The sequence below is a fragment of the Sprattus sprattus genome (assembly GCF_963457725.1).
Source record: "Sprattus sprattus genome assembly, chromosome: 11".
Taxonomy (NCBI): Eukaryota; Metazoa; Chordata; class Actinopteri; order Clupeiformes; family Clupeidae; genus Sprattus; species Sprattus sprattus.
Window position 1 is genome coordinate 30351026 of NC_137909.1, and position 22066 is coordinate 30373091.

Genomic DNA, 22066 nt, shown 5'->3' on the forward strand with positions numbered 1-22066 from the left:
ACTGGCATTCTAATTGGCTGCTTCATAAAATAAGGCACTTGGTTAGAGGATGCTCATAAGTGTGTAACTGGTCATACAGGAGTTTGTAGTGCTGGGGGGCACTGTGGCGCAACCAGTAGCCCCGACCACATACGGGCTTGATGCCCATGGAGGACACAGGTTCGACTCCGGCCTGATGTCATTTCTCCTGTCCACTCCCCACCTCTTCTCCCTCTCATTTCCTGTCCCACTGTTCATTAAAAACTATCGATTAAAGGCCAAAAAGACCCCCAAAAAAAAAAGAGTTTGTAGTGCTATGTCAGTGCTTCCCTAAGACTTATTAGAAGTGTTTACAGTGTGCAGGTCCTCAGACGCAATACTAGAATTCTGCTGCTCAGAAGGAAGTGTCCTATTCTTTGTAGAAGTTCTCAATCTCGCTGTGGTACATCTTCAGGACAACAGGACGACGCAGTTTCATAGTTGGACCTGGAGTTGGATGGGATCAGATGTGTCACAGTTAGTTGCCGTGACGTTTTTATCCACAGCAAATGAACTCACAGTATACATCCTGCCCAGACTTCTGCTGTAGGATTTAATACGATCTTGGTTCAGGTGTCTTGGTGTGATCAAGGAGTAGCATTGACCTTCACAAAGTAATATATGCATGTAAAAGACAAAAGAATGGCTATCTATTGGCATATAAATGGTTAGATAATGGATAGCTATTGGCATGTAAAAGAGAAGATAATGGATAGCTATTGGCTTGGTTTTGGCACGAGATCCAATGGGTATAGATACAATGACCACCAGACAGCCTTTTGCAGAAAGTGGGAGAGATGGAAGCATCCATGACTTAACATTTCCTGAAAACAAGCTCTATTGTTATTCAGAGACTAGCAAGCTTATTAGAAAGACAAGATGGCAACATTGCCACAATGCCATTTTTGGATTATTATATGAATGGATGTCTATGACTTTTCACACATTATACTGGTGGTGATTTAAGAAACACCTTACCCAGCTCTCCTCCTGAGATAGAGAAGTCTCTGGGCAGTATGATCCATTTCTGCATGCGCTGGGCATTGGAGGTGGCACCGAGGTTGACCCTGCCAATGGCCTCCTGAATGGACTGGTACACGGCCTTGTCTCGCCCGCCGATGATGTCTGACACCTTGGTGGCGTGACTGCCTAGCTGTTGGCAGAACTCCACAGCTTCCAGACTCAGGTCATCCATCGGCTCCATGGTGTCTGTGTTACTCAGGCACTGAAAACAGCATTAGGACATTTACATTTTACATTTAGTCATTTAGCATTTTTATCTAAAGCGACTTACAAGGATGTCTATCCATTTTCCATCTACAGACTGATGGCACACTGCACATCAGGAGCAATTAGGGGTTCAGTGTCTTGCCCAAGGACGCTTCAACCCTTCTGGTTACTAAATGACTTCTCTACCTCCTGTACCACTGTCACCTCATTCACCACCACACTCAATATCAAATATACAGTATTGTTACGACCCGGCTCGTGAGCCGCAACATAAATTGGAGACAGACCACAGAGTTCTACAAAAATAGCATTTATTATCTATAACACACAAACACAGAGTAAAATATATAGTGCCAAGCACCAGCACCAATCACATGCTGAGCACCAGCCTCCGAAGCATGGTGTAAATGCAAGGCCTCCCTCTGAGGGTGAACCTCATGGCTTTTATCCACACCTCCCCAGGTGTGGACAATCAGGCTAATTATGCCCATTCACCACCTAAAAGCTGTTGCACTGCCACTGCAAAGCCAGTAGGGGTGTAGAGGGGCGTAACAGTATATACTGTATATGAAATCAATAGAGACCCTCTACAAGCAGACCTTAAAAACTCTAGACCAGAAACCTATCAGCTATCACCATTGCCATACAGTACAACAACAAAGTATAACTTATTTGAATTTGACAGCTTCTTACAGTTTTTGGATGCCTGTTTCATTTTTTAAATATTACATGGGCTGGCACCTCCACCATTAAATTAGTTTATAAAGCTGAAGGATGGCAATGGCTTGGCAACTAGGGCAGTCACCAGGGGAGACTGTTATACAGTATAGACACAGTACGTTTGGACAGACAGTCTTCTCAGTACACGCCTCTGATTACGGGAAAACCCTCCCTACTGATGTAAGGAAGTGTGGCAGTATTTCAGTGTTCAAAAACAAACTTAACCAAACTTACCTTCAAGGTGAGCAGCAGGGACAGGAACTTCCGCTTGTCCCCGATCAGCATGGCGTTGCTTACGATAGGCAGCTCTTTCTTCACGGCGTCCTCGATGGGCACAGGAGGGATGTTCTCTCCTCCAGCAGTAATGATGAGCTCTGTGGGGAGACAGCGGGGCACAGTGACCTCTCGTACCTCCAGTACTTAATATCTTTTTTATGTTTATTTTATGTTTATTGACGGCACCAATATGCCATTTGGAAAGCACCAATATGCCAAAACAAATTCCTGTTAGGCGTGAACTTACTTCGCAATAAAAACTATTCTGATTCCGATTCAAGTTGCATAACACCAGAAGAACAACAATCAAAATAATACTAGAGTCCCAAAATAATGTAGAAGATTTTTTAACTCTAAAAATGACAAGTGGTACACATGTTTTGGGGGAAAATATGTATTTAATGTCAACGTTTTTTTTTTTCTTTCAACAAATTTACTTCAATGAAAAGGTAAGACTTTTGTGAATATTTTGAGTGAAAGACCAAGAGGATAAACCGCAAAGACATATTTTTTCATAGACTGTTTTGCTCATATTCATTAAGGGAACCAATAATTGTGAAGGGCACAGTGTATGGGAAAGATTGTTTTACAACACAACATAAAACATGAACAAAGTTCGCCACATCATGCAATGAACCTAGATTCGTAGTATGTCGACGAGTGTCTAAAAAGCATTACATAAACGTCTATTTTGGTATTATTCACACATTATACTGGTGGTGATTTAGGAGACACCTTACCCAGCTCTCCTCCTGAGATCGAGAAGTCTTATATTATGGAAGTAGACGGTTGTCTGGAAAGCACTACATAAATGCACCCATTCCCGCATACCTTTTATGACTGAAAGTGGTGGCATGAGAGTCCAGTCAAACCAGCTACCTGTAGGTCAACTTTTAATCTACTTTTAATTTCTTTTTTTATTTCACATTTTTCATTTGGTCATATATTCTTGGGAAAGATTGTTTCACAATACAACATAAAACATGAACACAGTTCGCCACAACATGCCGTCTATGAACCTTGATTCATACTATGTATGTAGACGAGTGTCTAAAAAGCATTACATAAACGTTTCTTATGGTATGTAGACGGGTGTCTGGAAAGCAGGGAAACCCAAAGCTTTTAAATGTTAGACATTGATACTGTAATGTATGTTTTAAATGTTAGATATTGGTATTGTAATGTATGTTTTCAATGTTTTGATATTTGTATGTAAGTCTTAAATGTGGAACCCACGAAAAGTAGCTCTGTCTTAGGGTAGAGCTAAGGGGGATCCTTCTAAATAAACAAATAAACAAATAAAGCATAAATGCACCCATTCCCGCATACCTTTTATCCTTCCAGTGATGAAGAGGAAGCCCTCTTCATCCACCTTGCCCAGGTCACCTGAGCGCAGCCATCCTTCCTCATCCAGCGCCTCCCTGGTCTTGTCCTCCATGTTCAGGAAGCCCATGAAGACGTTCCGGCCCCAGAAACACACCTCCCCGGTCCCGTCCGAGTCAACGTTAGCCAGTTTGAACTTGCAGCCTGGAACAACTTTACCACAGCTATAATTACCAAAATAAATATGAATTACATACAAAATATTAACAAAAAAACATGAAGTAACAGTTAAGCAGCTTAAAAAAACTTCAGGTTAAACTTATTATGCCCTTAATTTCCCTCGTAATTAATTAAGTATCCATCTATCCATCCATCCATCCATCCATCCATCCATCTATCTATCTATCTATCTTACCTGGGTAGTTTGTAAGCCCTGGGACCTGACATGAAGTGAGGTCCAGTGCTCTCGCTCATACCGTACGCCTCGTACAGACGAATGTTGAGCCCCAGGAAGAACTGGACCGTTTCACTACCTATGGGTGCGGCTCCAGAGAAGAACTTCTGGCAGCACGAGAAGCCCAGCTCGGCACGCAGTTTCTCCAGCACCAACCCATCAGCCAGAGCAAAGAGAAACGGCTTCTCCCCATCCCTAAGGGGACAGGTGTGAGAAGTACAAAACAGCAGCAAGCATCTAGTCAGAACGTTCTGGAACACTGGAACCGGAACACTGAAACTGGAACACTGAGACTGGAACACTCTCCAAAAGGGCAGACGAGTGCAAGGGGGGTAGGTAAGGGATATTCCCACGAGTGGTGTACGGCCGTAGCCACCGAGGCCGGAGGCCGGGTGGCGTAGGCAACAACACCCGTGGGAATATCCCTTACCTACCAACGTCTTGGTTTGGAATAATAAAAACATTGAATTTGTTATCATCAATACGCCATACAATGTTTCATTGCGGAGTGATTTATTATTAGCTGTAAAAAGTCCCCGTTGGGTTGTTCTGGGATAATCCAACGCATGGAACGTCTCTCGTCCAATCAGAAACAGCTAATTAACGCGATAGAACCCAATAGTTTTATAAAGTGGGATAGATGAGGAAAAGTGAGCTTACTTGTTGGCACACCTCTGGTTGGCCTCCAAGCTCACTGACATGGCCCACGCTACAAGTTTCTTCTTCATGTAGCCACACTGAGAGATTCCCTCTTTGATCTTCTCCATCATTTTCTCCCAAACACGAGGAACTCCCATATGGGATGAGGGCCGCACTTCCCTCAGAGTCCCTATTAAACTGCCCTGAATCCACAATGAATATAGTGTTTATATGATACCTGTAAACTGTGACTAAAATACCTGTGACTAAAATAACAAGGGAACAAGAGAATGTTAGAGAAATATCTGGCCATTAGAAGGGCACAACAACATTTCATAACAGACATATGATAGTAGAAATATTTTGATAGGTATAGACACAATGGAAGAGTAAGAGGGAGACAGAGAGGGATGGGGAGAGAGAGAGAGAGAGAGAGAGAGAGAGAGAGAGAGAGAGAGAGAGCAATGTATAGACAGAGGAGAAAAATGGTGGTGGTGTTGTTGTGGTGTTCAGTGTTGTATTTTTCATTGTGAATAATTGAAAGGTTGTGAATACCTGCCTAAAATAAAAGGATTATTTTAATGCTAAATTACTATCGTTTTAGTTTAGGAAGTTAGTAGGATCAGAGTGGTCAAATACATGTTTTCAGGGCTTGACCGCTTGCTAGTGACACATTAATTGAGCATGCAACTCCTGTACTCTGTTCATTTCCCTCGGACAACACATCAGCTCACTCATGGTCTGGATTTTCCACCATCTTTTCATTGACATCTCTCTGGGACACCTTGAGACACCTTTATTGTTTTGGTGGTGCTATATAAACAAAATTGAATTGAATTGAGTTGAACTCATTACAAACTTTTAACTATGCTCTTGCTATGTACTGTGGCACTCTGAGATTTAGGTAAATGTAGAGTGTGCTATAAATTAAATTCATTATTTATTATTGTATTATAAGCCCATGCCTGGCGGTTTTTACCTTCAGAGCATCTGGCTGTGTGAAGTAGCCCACCCCTCCCTACCCCACCCCTACCCCTTCCTACCCCTCCCTACCCCTCCCTACCCCACCCCTACCCCTTCCTACCCCTCCCTACCCCACCCCTACCCCTTCCTACCCCTCCCTACCCCTTTATAAGCCCATGCCCAGCAGCTTTTACCTTCAGAGCATCTGGCTGTGCGAAGTAGACCAGTTCCCCCCACTGGATGCCCGTCCACAGGTCGTAGATCTGCCCAGCGATGTGGCTGAGGGGCAGGTAGCTCACTAGGGACTCCTGTCTGGTGTCTGCTGGCTGCATGTCCCCGGCCCGGCTGGCGTGGATGGCCGTCCAGGTGATCTGCATAGAGGCGACAGTGGTACAGGAGGTAGAGAAGTCGTTTAGTAATCAGAAAGTTGCTAGTTCGAATCCCTGTCAAGCGTCCTTGAGCAAGACACTGAACCCCTAATTGCTCCTGATGTGCAATGTGCCATCAGTGGAAATGTAAAATGCGAATACATCCCTGTTAGTCGCTTTGGATAAAAGCTTCTGCTAAATGACAATGTAAATCTGTATGTCACAACAGGGAGTGCAGGTTAGCAGACACCACCACCATGACTTTGCGGATACACAGAAAGATAGGGGTGGAGAAGGAGAGTCAGTCACAGAAGAGAAGGACAGAGACACGGAGGGGTAGAAAGAGAGAGAGAGAAATGGATGGGAGGAGAGGAAGAAAGGAGGAAACGGATTGGGGAGAGGAAGAATGTCAGATGTACAGAATGGGCACTGAAATTCTTAGGACAAGGCACCACACATCAACCTACCATACCATAGTATAACATAACATAACATAGCATGACATACCATACCATACCATAGTATAACATAACATAGCATGACATACCATACCATACCATACCATACCATAGCATGACATACCATACCATACCATAGTATAACATAACATAACATAGCATGACATACCATACCATACCATAACATAGCATGACATACCATACCATACCATAGTATAACATAACATAGCATAACATACACTCTGTACAAGTACTCTGAACATAATTTACACATATTTAACATATAATAACTTAAATAACCTTACTAAACATACAAGATAAATATACAATACAGTATGCTAAACATATAACAACCTACATATAATACTAACATACATACATATGACATATAATACACATATAGAAAGATCTAGTCCCTTAGTGATTGTTTGGCAATTACCATGATACATACTCATAACAAGGTAATGAATGCAGTGTGGGCAGTGGTTTAGTCCAGGGTTAACGCAGGTATACGGAGTATACCCACTTATTTTTCAGTCAGCATTGCGTATACCAACTTCTCAAAACAGGGCGTTTATCCTGTGCTGTATGGGCTGCTTAAAAAAATTGCAAAGTCAAGAGTATACCCACTTCTCCAGGGACCACTACACCACTGAGTGTGGGAAATTGAAGTTGAACTCCCATGTCTATGTTTATCATCAAGCTCCTTCTTGTATCTTGAATATCATCATTGAACATCACGCATCACGCATCACGCATCACGCATCACGCATCACGCATCACGCATCACACATTACGCATCACGCATCACTCATCACGCATCACGCATCACGCATCACGCATCACACATCACACATTACGCATCACACATTACGCATCACGCATCACGCATCACGCATCACACATTACGCATCACACATTACGCATCACGCACGTCTGCCTGAAACCTCCCATAACGCCACGATCCAATCAGAACACTCACATTGTCGTGGCTCAGCATCACGCCTTTGGACGTGCCCGTCGTCCCTGACGTGTAAATAAGAACACAGCACTGATTGGGTCTCTGGCTGCTGATGATGTCATCAAGTTCCTCATCAGGCACATCCGACCCAAACTCCATAAACTCCTCCCACTGCCGAGTAAATTAACGCTGTTAAAGTCTTTGTGTGTAGAGTGGACATTAGTCACCTCGGGGACATGAAAAGATTAAAAACACTGGGCTCTGTAAAGCGCCTTGAGACAATTGTATTGTTATGGCGCTTTATAAATACAATTGAATTGAATTGAATTGTTAAACATTCACCGTGTAGAGATTGGGTAGCTTCTCTTTCAGAGGCTCTGAGTACTGCACTATGGCTTTCAGATGGGGAAGCTGGTCCTTTATCTGCAGAGAAACATGCATCCGTTTCATAAAGACTGGCATCACAGCACAACTATGGATAGGTGGGACTATATAGGAGCTGTAGTCTATTTGTTTTGATATTTTTTTTTTTTATTGTGATTTAATTGTACAGCATTTTGGTCAGCGTGAGCTGTTTTTAAATGTGCTTTATAAATACATTTGACTTGACTTGACTTGACTTGACTTTTGTTACCTGTAGAATTTTATCCAGTTGCTTTTGGTGCTCCACTACAATTATGTTAGCTCTGGAATCACTGGCCACATTAAGGCAAGCCTCGGGAGAATTGGTTGCATAGATCCCTGTCATTATACCCCTGGGGACACAGAAAAAGGAGTAATTGGTGAGAGGGATTTAGCCAGAGATGTTTACAGACAGGGTATGTTTGAAATGTTAGATATTGGTATTGTCATGTATGTTTGAAATGTTTGACATTTGTATGTAAGTCTTAAATGTGGACCCCACGAAAAGTAGCTCTGTCTTAGGGTACAGCTAATGGGGATCCTTCTAAATAAACAAATAAACAGACGAGACCTTGGACGCATTTGTTGTTTTTTTCAAACTCTGAGCAAGTGAATCTCACCCAGCAAAGATGGCGCCAATGGCTGAGATGAACCACTCTGTTGAGTTATACCCTAGGATGGCCACACTATGGAACCGCTCTAAACCCAGCTTCAGGTAGCAACAAAACATGTATTAGACAAAATGAACACAGAAAAACACACGTACACTTGCCCTTCATGTGCCCAAAATTATGTATTATTATCTTGTAAAACATTTGTCTTTTGTTATTGTTTATGCTTTTTTGTTATTATGTTATGTGTTATGTTACTATGTGTTCTGTCCTATGCACCAACCACACCAAGTTAATTTCCTGTATGTGTGAAATATACTTGGCCATTAGAAGAATTCTGATTCTGATAAACAAATACAGTATACAAATGAACACACCTAAGTCCTGGAAATAAACAAATAAACAACACAGGCATGAAAATGTAAAAATGACATGAGCAGGGACAGTTTACCATCATCTCACACCTTGTGAAAACTCTTGGCGGCCTTCCGGCAACAGTGGTAGTAGTCAGAGAAAGTGATCTTCTCCCACTTGTCCTTCTTCTTGGTCGCGAGAGCAAACAGGCCACCGTACTTCTGAACGGAGGCACTGAACATCTGGTGGACAGTGACTGCTTCCTCTGGACAGTCCTCATCTATCCGGAGCAGCACCGACCCACTGGCCTCCGTGCTCCAAAGACACTGAGCCGGGGTGAGTTCTGTACTGACCGCAACCTCCTCCACACTCCAACTCCTCTGTGCTTCTACCGACCACCCGCCAGAGGGGAAGGAGTTAGAATAATAAACAACTCACAAAGTTCAGAATCTTGGCAAACCCTAGACTAGAACATGTGTTGCTCGATGAGTGCTCTCGAATAGCCGATATTGGAACCATTACAGTTGCATTCTCGCACAGTTCAGAATCTTGGGAAACCCTAGACTAGACCATGCCTTGCTCGATAAGTGCTCTGGAATAGCCGATATTGGAACCATTACAGTTGCATTTTCACATGGTTCAGAATTTATTTTAATTTTTGCTAGACCTGATGATGTCATTGTGATGGCATGGCTGTACATGTTCAATCCTCCACACTCCTCCCCTGTGCTTTTGCCGCCCGCCCGCCAGAGGGGTAGGAGTTAAAATCAAGGGTGACCATGGTACAGGAGGTAGAGAAGTCGGTTAGTAATCAGTCGGTTGCTAGTTCGATTCCCTGTCAAAAGTGTCCTTGAGCAAGACACTGAACCCCTAATTGCTCCTGATGTGCAGTGTGCTATCAGTGTAAAATGTAAAATGTGTTCAAATCCTTGTAAGTCGCTTTGGATAAAGTGTCTGCTAAATGACTCAATGTAAATGTAAAGAAGGAGTTATAATTAACAAATCACAAAGCTTAGAATCTTGGCAAACCATAGACTCAGTGGTGTAGTCCAGGGTATACCCACTTATTTTTCAGTCAGCATTGAGTATACCCACTTCTCAAAACAGGGCGTTTATCCTGTGCTGTATGGGCTTCTTAAAAAAATTACAAAATGAAGAGTATACCCACTTCTGCAGGGAAAACTACACCACTGCATAGACTAGACTAGAGCATCTCTTGCTTGATGAGTGCTATCTGATAGCCGATATTGTAACCATTACAGTTGCATTCTCACAATCAATCTTCAATCTTTACAGGTCCCGATCTATTTATTTATTTTTGCTGGAAATGTGTCTAGACCTGAAGATGTGATTGTGATGGCATGGCTGTACATGTTCAATCAAAGCAAAGAAAGGCAAAGCACCTCGATTCTCTCTTTTTTGATGCATTTGATTGCATTTGTTTACTTGTAAATATCAGCAAAGGCCTTCTAAATCCCTTCCAACTTTACTTAAAACATTTAAATGACGATAACACAGCCCGTAGCGGTCTACCACTGACGAATACATCTTGTCCTTCCACTAGTCCTGCCTCTCGATGCTCATCTATGATTTAAACACCGCTGTCCGTCTCATCCACTCATCCACACACAGTTTCACACCCGACGACCCACTCACGTGATGCATCCTGATCCTCTCCTTCCTTCCTGGGGTCCGTCATGGGACCCTGTGCCGAGGAATCCAGGCTGTAAGGCACAGAGAGAGAGTGAGAGAGAGAGAGAGAAAGAGAGAGAGAGAGAGAGAGAGAAAGAGAGAGCGAGAGGAAACAGGTCCCTCGGAGGACACTGGGCTCGGCCTCCCCTGGAGCTCTGGCCCCGAGGCGGTCACTGCTCCCAGCGGATCACATGGCACTAATGCCCGGTGTTATTGTCACCGCACACAATGTCAGACTTTTCGAACTCCGCAGCCAAAAGCAACCGGCGGCTTTGTCAGCCGAGAGAGGAGCAAATAGAACGCCAGAGAACAGGTCGTCCCCATGAGCCCTGGGAAAAGTATTTTTTTTCTCTTTTTAAATAAACTAAAATGTGTATGACAGGCAACAAAACTACGGGAATAAGCACATTTCTCTTTGAATATTTAAAAGGCCGTGATTAAGTCCTTTCAGAGGGATGCTCTTTCGGTGCCGGCCTTTTCTAAAAAAGTCAGCAGGACGGCTAAAACCTGGCAGCCAAATTGATTTTTCACTTCCGCTCCTCATTCCGATTCCGAGTGTGTTGGTGGCAAGGAACTAATGGAGCACCAAGGTGACAGCTTTCTTTCATTCTGCAGAATGCACACTGTTTTAGAGGGTCTGTCTCACTTCTTTCAACACATTAGACTTTAATGAAGTCATAGAACTGCCTGGTCCCCCCTTCAAAATGAATAACGACTGGCCAAAATGAAACCATTCCTGTGAAAGTGAGCTTATTTGGGAACACCGCAGTTTTCCTTCACTTGAAGGAATATCAGGACCGTCACTGGTAAAGCAAAAATGACCATTGAACTTTAGCTGTACATGAAAAACATTTCAGTTCAAAAACAGGATTTAAAATGGTCCTCTATGCTTGTCAGTGTTATTATCATTAGGACAAGGACAGGAAATCCCTCAGTTGGGTCATAAGGTCAGCTGAGATAATAGTTGGACTTCCACTGCCTCCCCTGGATGACATCTTTAGGACACGCTGCCTCCGCCGAGCATGTGGCATTTTGAAGGATGAGACTCACCACGCAAACCATCTCTTCACCTTGCTACCCTCTGGCAGGCGCTACCGGGCCACTACAGCCCGCACCTCCAGACTGCAGAACAGTTTCATCCCCAGGGCCATCACAGAACTAAATAATCACACAACCCTCCTACCCTCCACCCAGCACAACTGAACTTTTTTTAGTGGTTGCACAAACAAATGCACAATGACAAATAAAGTCTATTATATTCTAATCTATCATTAGCTGAAACATGAGTGAAACCAACATTACTAAAAGAGATCTCTTTTTGAACGCTGCAGTGATATTCAAGGTCCAGGTCAAGTATCCATTTTGTAGGTCTAGGTATGCCCTCAAGGGTGAATGATCCCCCAAATGTCACCACTTTGGAATCATCATTGCCGTGTCTTAATGTACCCTGAGTTTTAAACAACTATCAACACACTCAAATGTAACACACAAAGTAACTCACCTATTTTTTGGGATTTCCCCATTCTCGTGGGAATCTTCTTGCAGATCGGCCGGTCGGGATGTTTCACTGCGACTGCCCATGCTGCCTGTGCCTTCTGTGTGCTTCACGCTCCTCTCCGCTCCTTGGCACAATGAGGTGTGAGGGGTGCACAGCCACCCCCCCCCTCACTGGATCTGGGGGGCTCCAGGGCTCTAGTGAAAGCCCCCGTAACTCCGCAGTGGCCTGAAGATGAACGATACTTGAGCTCTAAACCTCTATTCTCCTGCAGTAGGGGATCTCAAGTGAGTTGGGCTGTGCTGGGCTGCAGTTCTGTCAGATGTGTACATGGTGCTTATGAGGTAAAAGTTTGGATAATTCAAAGTTAATAGACTTTTTTGGGTCTGTGAATTTCTAAAGCAAGAGCATGCTCTGCATCTCAATGAGCCTAGATCCTTTTATATGCAAATTAAGAGATTTTGCTCGGAAAAACACCTCTCTCTCTCAAGAGGCAGAGTTTGACAGGCAATTTACTTGACATGTCTATTAGAGAAGTTTAAACTTACTGAAAACCCTCAATGTTCTATGCACAAAACAAGATAGGCTTTAGGCATTTTTTTTCTTCATATTAGCCTACTTGACTTGGAGTAAATTTAAATGTTGTATGTATATGCATGTGTGCATGAGTTTTACAGGCATATGAAAGGTTATACTTTTTTTCTTTTGATGTTATGACTAAGACATGTATTTCTATAATAATGTAGGCCTATTGTTTATTTGCATGTATTCCATGCAATTATTATTGTTGTTGTTATTGTTAATATTATTGTCATTATTATTATTATTATCCTGATGTAACACATATCTAACAACCTTCCCATTTCAACATAACCTTACCATCTAGGGCTTCCAGTTTGCAGGAATGGATTAGCACTTTCTAGTAGTCGCCACCCTGCGAAATATCCGGCGTCATTGCTCAAGCTCCAGAAAGTTCTCTACCGTAGGAGCTTATATAAAGAGCTAGCTAGCCACGCGCCTTGCGTTTCAGACTCTGATGACAGAGGTACTAGCAACTCACAACGTATCTACCGGCATTTAGCTAAAAGGACCCATAGTAAGTAATATTTATCTTCAGGTTACATCTGAAAGGAGGAACAAGAAGTCAATCTTCGGTTATTCACCTAAATTATGAAATATTTTGGGAGGACATGTAAAGGGTGGTGTGTATGTTTGATTACTAGAATGCAAGCTTGCTTACAGTAACGTTACTGTAGCGAGGTAGCTAATGGCAGAGTGGTTTGCGATGTTACACAATGACATGTTAACTTATCGTGTCAGTCTGTTAGTATTAAAAAAAGAATGTCAGATTAACTATAAATTCATAATTTCCTCTTTTTTTTGTCATTCCAAGGTTGCAGAACGATGGTTCGAGAGACAGGTTTTTACGACCTTCTTGGTGTTAGCCCCAAGGCATCACCAGATGAAATCAAGAAAGCTTATAGAAAACTAGCTCTGAAATATCACCCAGACAAGAACCCCAATGAAGGCGAAAGGGTAAATAATAAGTATTTCTGTTTCTTCAATGCGAGTTACAGCTGGTTAACGTTAATTTTAAGATACCTTGCTAGCTAGCAGGGTTCTGAACACACAGTGACCGAAATGCACGGAACTTTCTCGAAGTGGCTAACAAGCTGGTTAAGCAGTTAGCCAGCTAGCCAGTTTCGGCTGCCTGTAATATCGACGTTGCTCAACAGTAGTTCAATATTGCGTAATGTGTTCAAATGTCTCGGATATTAAAATAATGGTTTACGGTGTCCTTGTTAACAGTGAGCATTACATCCACAATAAGTTGTAGATAATAACGTTAACTACATCGGTTGGAATGATTCGAAGCAAAGCTAGTATTTGTGACGGTGTATAATGTGAACAACAGGGCACATTTCATTTCCCCCCCTTCAATTTCATATTTCAGTTTAAGCTCATATCCCAAGCCTATGAGGTTCTGTCCGATCCAAAGAAGAGGGACCTGTACGATCAAGGAGGGGAGCAAGCTATCAAAGAAGGGGGCATGACAGGAGAAGGATCTCCCATGGATATATTCAACATGTTCTTTGGGGGTGGGGGAAGAACTCAGCAGAGAGAGAGGAAAGGTAATGATCCATTCTAGATGGGGTCCTTAATCTTTTATTGTCAAGGGATAATGCAAAAATACTTGAAATAATCATTTTAAAAATAAGTATTTGAAAGACTAGTGACAAATCTGAGGCATTTCTGAGAAGTGATATTTAGAACATCTCATTCAATGGCCAAAAATAGAGCTCTATATTTAGGCTGATTTGGGTGAGACCATGTTAGTCAGGTCACTGACTCTCAATGAGTACCCTGGTGCAGTCTGTGTCCTGTAAATGGCTTCGTAATGGCTAAGTGAATTTATTTGTATCTCTTTTTTTCTCGTAGGGAAGAATGTAGTTCATCAACTCAGTGTCACACTTGAAGAAATGTACAACGGCACAACCAGAAAACTTGGCCTTCAGAAGAACGTTATCTGTGAGAAATGCGATGGTGGGTATAAGATATGTCACATGAACACTCAATTCTCAAATGGAAACTCTTGTCGTCATAATATAGTCTTGAGTTTTTAAATATTGCATAATATAAATACACACACAGTCGTCTGCTCCCCTGAGAAACAATGTATCAATGTAAAAAATAATGATTTGGTGTACAAACCACTAAAGCTAAATGTATGCTACTCCAAGCCCTCTCAGAGCAAACCTCGGAGCGGCTCTTGTACGGGAAGTTAGAAAAATGTGTAGGTGCACGACAGGGTTCGGAGAGAGCGGTTTAAAAAATTTGAGAGGTGTTCCCTGTGTCCGACTCCGTGAATCGGAGTAGCTTAAATTTAGCTTAACAAGTCTTGCTCTTTGCAGGTTATGGTGGCAAGAAGGGCACCCTACAGAAGTGCTCCACCTGCAAAGGCCGAGGCGTCCAGATCCAGATCCAGCAGATCGGGCCGGGCATGATCCAACAGATCCAGAGTATGTGCAGCGACTGCCAGGGTCAGGGGGAGAGCTTCAGCGCTAAAGACCGATGCAAGAACTGCACTGGGCACAAGGTGGAACGCAAGAAGAAGATTTTGGAAGTGCACATCGACAAAGGTAGGGGGGGATTTTTTGTTTCATGAACACATACAGTTTGGCTTCCGTTAAATTTGGCTACAAGAAAACTGAACCGAGTTTTTCAATAGCCCCAAGAAAGCTGTACAATATATTTTGTTGAGTTTCATATTTAATGTACTCCAACTCCAATTATTTTAATGTATTTATTTTACTGTTTATTGTGCAAACAGTTTGTATTTTATGTTATGAACACACATTTAAGTTAAACAAGAAAATTGTAAAAAAAAGACAACAGTATGATCTTAAGTGCTTCCAAGATGACACCTAGTGACAGTACACTAGCCATCAACCATTGTCAAATATTTACGATACGTTGGTCAGGTGTCGCATGTAACGTTGCTCACTGTAGGTATATATAAATACATATATCTCTTTTTATATATATATATATATATATATGTATGTAAAGCTATTCCTACTGTTTTTAGATAGTTGTAATATTGTTATGTTATATGTTGTTGTTGTGTTATATGTTGTCCCTCGTCGCACCAACAGGAGAAGCACTCCAAATTTCGTTGTATGCAAATACAATGACAATAAAGGCTTTTCTATTCTATTGTATGTAGGTATGAGAGACGGTCAGAAAATCACATTCACTGGAGAAGGAGACCAGGAGCCTGGCTCCGAACCCGGCGATGTCATTATTGTCCTGGACCAGAAGGAGCATCCTGTCTTCAAGCGTAAGGAGGACGACCTGGTCATGAAGATGAACATCAAACTCGTGGAGGCTCTGTGTGGCTTTAAGAAGACCGTCTGCACGTTAGACGACAGGACACTGATCATCAACTCTCCGCAAGGTAAGCCAACCACACACACACACACACACACAGACACACACACACACAGTTCCTCTGCTTCACGGCATGCCAACATGCTTTTGGCAACACTGGATGTGGTGTTGAGGGTGATACACAGACACACACAGACACACACAGACACACACACACACACAGACACACACACACACACAGACACACACACACACACACACACACACAGACACACACACACAGACACACACACACAGACACACACACACAGCAACACTGGATGTGGTGGGGGTGAGGGTCATGTTGAACGGTCACTCATGGAGGCCTTGCTGGGTACACTTGTTCTTCTGCAGGTCAAGTGGTGAAGCACAGCGATATCAAGTGTGTGCAAGGAGAAGGCATGCCCACGTACAAGCAGCCATTTGAGAGAGGACTTCTCATCATCCAGTTCCAGGTATGTAGTGGTTGTGGAATATAAAATGATTTTATGCATCACCTGTTGCTGTGGGTGAAAAAAAGAAGAAAGGTAGAAACATCTGAAGTAAAAAAAAAAAAAAATCTTATTCTCTCAGGTTAGGAAGAAGGGTAGTTTAAGTTTAAGTTTATTAAAGATCCCCATTAGTCTACACCGTAGGGGAGACTATTCTTCCTGGGGTCCAGGCAAAAAAAAAAAAAGAAGGGTAGAAACATCTGAAGTAAAAGACTCTTATTCTCTCAGGTGGAGTTCCCAAAGAATAACTGGCTTGTTCAGCCCGCCATACCGGAGCTGGAGCAGCTGCTTCCTGCGCGGGACGAGGTCATGTTAACCGACGACATGGAGGAGGTGGACCTCTGTGACATGGACCAGGAGTCCCAGAGGCCGAGCCAGAGCAAGCCGTCCTTCGACATGGACGATGACGAGGACGAAGGACCCAGGGGGGGGCAGGGGGTCCAGTGTCAGACACAGTGATTGTGCACAACCCTGTTCAACCACACACACACACACACACACACACACACACACACACACACACACACACACACACACACCACACCACAACCCTATGTTTGTTGTGCAGCTGCTGTAGTGTGAGTGTACGTGTATACTGAGCATCACTGTTCTTGTCCTGGGTGGGGCATCAACAACTAACAAAATCCCCAGCCTCTGAAGCCTCAGGGACGCCTTACAGTGGGTCAGTATGCCTGTCAAACGTATTTGTGCTTCACCTGTCAACTGCTGTTAAATATTTACATATGTTCACAGGAGAAGGGGAGATGTGAACCGACCATGTGGGGATGCAGGCGTCTTTATATATTTATTGTCCTCTCAATGCAACTGTATTTTTGATTATCTTTTTTTTTTTTTTTTTAATCCCAGGAATCGGATACCACTGTATTTTGCATGCATATCTCATCGCCGTGACGTCTGAAGTGTGGTGTTATAAACGTCTGTGTTTTGTCTTTTGTATTTTTCCCCCGAAGAGAAAAGAGCAATGTGGAGTTTTTGTGTGTGTGTGTTTTTGCCCCTATTTTTCTAAGTGCACATGACCAGGGCCTTTATTGCAGATGATGGACTCTGTATGCTTTCTGTGAAGGCCACGCCTCCTCTCACAATATGAACCTGCACATGGTGTGACTCCTATCAATAAAAACTTCTCATGCTTACAGCTGTTGCACTTCCTCATTAGATTCCTTCTCATTTGAAACTGGGACAATACAAAAAAATGATTGCCCTGACAACTAGACACGGTACCTTTAAATGCCCTCTGACAACTAGACACAGTACCTTTAAATGCCCTCTGACAAATAGACACGGTACCTTTAAATTCCCTCTGACAACTAGACACGGTACCTTTAATTTCCCTCTGACAACTACACGGTACCTTTAATTTCCCTCTGACAACTAGACATGGTACCTTTAATTGCCGTCTGACAACTAGACACGGTACCTTTAATTGCCTTCGGATATCTATACACTGTACCTTTAACCTCCTCAGGTGTAAGGTGTACTGATTAAGATTGGAGCGGGCTGAGGGTGGCAGCCTTAAAAAAAAAAAAATCTGAACTCTAGACTGCCAGCCCGTAAGGCCTTCATTTACAGCTAGTCCGTGTTACGTGTGCATCTAAAAGCTACGAGGGTCATTTGAGATGATTATTAATAGATTTATGATCCATATCCAGACTCTTAAAGTGCCATTTGGAATCTCCAGAGTTCTTTCGTGTCACCATGTCTTACTTCAGGGAATCTAACAAAGGCTGGTATTATAACATCACAAAGTCAGTGTGTGGAGGAAATACTGTACTGAAACGGAAATGAGCCCTAGTGACTATGTTTATGGCAGAGATAGTGACACACACACTCTGAATTCTATCTCTGCATTTTACCCATCCAGGGTAGTGATACACACAGTGAAGCACACTAACCCGGAGCAGTGAGCTGCCTTTGGCGGTGCCCGGGGAGCAGTGATCGGGGTTAGGTACCTTGCTCAAGGGCACTTCAGCCGTGGATGTGGGCATGGGAGGGCAGTGGTCTACCACTTCCCCCGCCCACATTTTTCCTAATGGTTGGGGATCGAACCGACCACCCTACGGTTTCCAGCCTGAAACCCTAACCAGAAACTAGAGATGATGAACCTCATATTTTTTTTTACATAAAAGGCAGCAAAACATGTGCACATACCAAAACTATGTAATTTAACAGACACACAGGTTGAAAACTATGTAACTGAACAAAGACACACAGGTTGAAAACTATGTAACTGAACAAAGACACACAGTTTGAAAACTATGTTACTGAACAAAGACAGTTTGAAAACTATGTTACTGAACAAAGACACACAGTTTGAAAACTATGTTACTGAACAAAGACAGTTTGAAAACTATGTTACTGAACAAAGACACACAGTTTGAAAACTATGTTACTAAACAAAGACACACAGGTTGAAATCCATGCTATTACCACCTTTATTCAAAAAGGGAGAGACTGATGACATGGTAGAAAGAAGCCATGTACCATTCATACATAATTAGCCATGTATCATTCATACATAATTACATATCAATACTTCATTCATTGTAATCAATGAATAGTAACGGCATTGATCAGTGACACAACCCCCATCATCATGATCATTAATTCCATTTCATCATCCTGTTCAATGTTGCTTTCTCCTGAAAGAGCATCCTGAAACACATAAGGGGGGATTTGGTTAGTACTCTTGTCATTGCACTCTTAAAGGCACCCAGTGCAACTTTATATAAACATTCAATGAAAAATAAACATTCAATTTCTAGTCTTTTTTACACGTAAGTTTCAATAACTCCATACCATTACATATCGACATTCAAGGAGCAAAGATGAGACGTCGTTGTGTGGTGAGAACTGATAGAAAATCGTAAACAACAACAATCGCCGGTGGGGAGAGGCCATTTTTCCATTGACTGGAATCCTGCTTTATTTATTGTGGGTCACAAAAAATAAAGAAAATGGCGGCGATTGTTGCTGTTATCGATTTTCTATCAGTTCTCACCACACAACGACGTCTCATCTTTGCTCCTTGAATGTCGATATGTAATGGTATGGAGTTATTGAAACTTACTATGTGTAAAAAAGACTAGAAATTGAATGTTTATTTTTAAGCCTCGAAAGTTGCACTGTGTGCCTTTAACCCTCTTCCACCAACTGGACTGCACGGCCTTGGTGAAAAAAGGGGTATCAGTCATCGCCACCTGACATGGGATGATTCCTATGCATTTAGTTTTATTTTTAGTGTTTTGGCCAATTATCTCCTATTTTCTCTTTTTTTACTCCTATGTTTTGTGGTACATAAAGAAAGACAATCATATAAGTAAATCGCAATGCTTCTGAGTTGTAGTTGATTTGAGTACTCAAGTGTATGTACCACAAAGTTGTATTAATGTTGTATTAGTGCCTTCAGTGAATGTTGTATTAATTTGTGCCTTCAGTGAATGTTGTATTAATTTGTGCCTTTAGTGCATGTTGTATTAATTTGTGCCTTCAGTGAATGTTGTATTAATTTGTGCCTTTAGTGCATGTTGTATTAATTTGTGCCTTCAGTGAATGTTGTATTCATTTGTGCCTTCAGTGTACATGTGAACTGTGCATACCTTCGGTCAGCCTGGCCTTTCCTCCTGTAGGCTGACAGAGTACAGTGGAGCACCCCACACACAGCACCACTGTCTGGGCATGGCTGAACACAGTTGTGATCTTATAGCATCCTATGGAAAAACAAATGTTCCCGTTATATCGTGAGCGGAGAGAGACAACACACCTCACAAATGGCGCAAATCTTGTGAATGGGTAAACGGCGGATTATAAAGTCTGTGTTCGTCAGCTTCAGAGTCCTTACCTGGACATTTTACATCCATGAAGTAAGAGTTGGGATTTTGTACCAGTCTCTTTTTCTTGTGTAGCCTCCTCTCAATGTCCAGAGAGGGATGGAGCATGTCTATAGCCAACTGTGCAATACAAAAAGGAAAAAGGATTTTACCAAACTTAACCCGACCAGCTATAAAACTATCTTGTTAGAAACACATATTTTGAAGCGCAAAGTTTGTCCTGGAGTACACATTTGATCTGAAAGGCTTTTCTCCCTGTCAGCAATGTAACAAATCTTACACTTTCACCAAAGACGCGACAGAAGGGAGATGCAAGGGTTAAATTAATGAGATGACAACAACACATGAAGCTACTGAATATTTTGTGACATCGACACAGAAAGTAGATACGCAGCTTTAAAACATTATACAAATCCGGAAGCTACTGAATATTTTGTGACATCGACACAGAAAGTAGATACGCAGCTTTAAAACATTATACAAATCGACGAAAAAAGACGTAACACGCAAGCCCAATTTGATTTTTACTACACTAACGTTACACCTCCGAAGTCATCATGCTAGCATGCATTTGGCAAGTTAGGTTGCTGACTCGCTAATACATTTAGCTGTAAGCATATGCTTTCCTCACACATACTTTAAAATTGATCATAGAATGCCAAGCATAAGCTTAAGAGCAATAATGCAAATTATTAAAGTGTACTGTTGTACTTGTATACGTCTGACATGTGCGACATAAACCCAGGCAGGCCTGTAACAAAGCCTTTCCCAGCGCGCCATGTGTTAAGAAAACTTTTTCAATAAACACACACAGAACAATCTGAAAATGTCGGAATCACTGCAATCTGGTAATGCTATTCCTGATTTCTCGATGCAAACGATTGCCACGGTGACAAAACGTCGTTTCAAATGTAAAAAGACCAATTGTACTTACGGGCATTTTGTCAAGTATACGATTTTCACATACGCAGATTGATTGGTCTCTGTACCTGAAGCTCGCTGCGTTGGCTGGTTGGATAGCTAGAGCTGTTGGTTGCCAAGACTGTTTTTATTAATCCTTGGAAACGATGCTTGAAAGACATGTTGAGACCTAAAGAAATTATATCATGCTATTGTTGATTTAGTCTTCTGACAGTGTGGAGAATATATTTTGCCTGAAGTGTCAGATATGTTAACTTTCCATACTGTGTTTTATATAACTGCAATATTTGTGAAAATGGAAATGTCAAAATATAAAAGAATGCCAGACATATTAATTAAATCATCAGTGTTATTATAATAAATTGTAATTGTGTATTGAATTATCTCCGGTAATTGTAAGCTTGGTTACCTCACAGCACAGAAGCCAACTTTGAAGTAGGGTGCGAGACACAGGCCTACTAAAACTATAACTGACTGAAAGACCAACGGCTACTCTGAAGGGAAGGTAGGCTATTACAGGCTGTGAAAGTGCGTAGTCACATAAACCGAAACTGAGACCCACAGAAATTCCCCAGAAAACAGTGGGTTTAAAAATAATCTGGCAACCCGATGACGCCCTACTTCCGCAAAAAAGGCTGCATCTACCGTTATCTGTCTCATGTTTGATCGTTTTTAAATTGAAACTTTTTCCAAGTTATTTATATAGCTTTCGTAATTATGAATATATTGAATCTTTAAAACGTACAAATAATTTGTAGTGCGTACTTTGTGTTTACAATATCTGACATTTTAGTGCATATAAGATTCGTTTTTTTTATTGATACATTAAAAATAAAAATAACAACAAACTCAACAAAAAGTGCAGAATTGTTACACAAAACACAATAGTATAATAACATGACAAACACACAA

General features: G+C 42.0%; 3 protein-coding genes across 3 annotated transcripts; 1 reads left to right on the forward strand and 2 right to left on the reverse strand.

Annotated features, from left to right (window-relative positions):
- Positions 1–388: 388 nt before the first annotated feature.
- Positions 389–12050, reverse strand: acsbg1 (acyl-CoA synthetase bubblegum family member 1; the record flags this gene model as incomplete). Its single annotated transcript, XM_080848077.1, has 14 exons — positions 389–465; positions 997–1243; positions 2203–2342; positions 3574–3791; positions 3983–4216; positions 4682–4863; positions 5818–5994; positions 7432–7581; positions 7753–7833; positions 8045–8165; positions 8433–8521; positions 8888–9165; positions 10434–10501; positions 11971–12050. 14 exons carry the CDS (start codon positions 12048–12050, stop codon positions 389–391), a joined length of 2142 nt encoding a protein of 713 aa, XP_080704203.1.
- Positions 12051–12983: 933 nt separating this feature from the next.
- dnaja (DnaJ heat shock protein family (Hsp40) member A) lies at positions 12984–17539 on the forward strand. Its single transcript, XM_080848145.1, has 8 exons — positions 12984–13060; positions 13358–13500; positions 13919–14096; positions 14404–14508; positions 14877–15104; positions 15692–15922; positions 16249–16349; positions 16614–17539. Exons 2-8 carry the CDS (start codon positions 13369–13371, stop codon positions 16842–16844), a joined length of 1206 nt encoding a protein of 401 aa, XP_080704271.1. The 5' UTR covers positions 12984–13060; positions 13358–13368; the 3' UTR covers positions 16845–17539.
- A 1281-nt stretch (positions 17540–18820) lies between these two features.
- Positions 18821–21259, reverse strand: LOC308372831 (small ribosomal subunit protein eS27-like). The gene is made up of 4 exons (XM_080848162.1): positions 21168–21259; positions 20245–20353; positions 20003–20113; positions 18821–19058 (listed from the first exon to the last, which is right to left on the reverse strand). The coding sequence occupies exons 1-4, from the start codon at positions 21171–21173 to the stop codon at positions 19030–19032; spliced, it is 255 nt and encodes an 84-aa protein (XP_080704288.1). The 5' UTR covers positions 21174–21259; the 3' UTR covers positions 18821–19029.
- Positions 21260–22066: the final 807 nt, after the last annotated feature.

Bases quoted from the DNA above. Each gene is read 5' to 3' on its own strand.
- dnaja (XM_080848145.1), top strand. From the start codon at position 13,369: ATGGTTCGAGAGACAGGTTTTTACGACCTTCTTGGTGTTAGCCCCAAG. The intron at 13,501-13,918 runs GTAAATAATAAG...TTCATATTTCAG, and splicing joins ACCCCAATGAAGGCGAAAGG to TTTAAGCTCATATCCCAAGC. The intron at 14,097-14,403 runs GTAATGATCCAT...TTTTTCTCGTAG, and splicing joins TCAGCAGAGAGAGAGGAAAG to GGAAGAATGTAGTTCATCAA.
- LOC308372831 (XM_080848162.1), bottom strand. The intron at 20,114-20,244 runs GTAAGGACTCTG...GTTTTTCCATAG, and splicing joins CATGGATGTAAAATGTCCAG to GATGCTATAAGATCACAACT. The intron at 19,059-20,002 runs GTATGCACAGTT...TATGTGTTTCAG, and splicing joins AAAGGCCAGGCTGACCGAAG to GATGCTCTTTCAGGAGAAAG.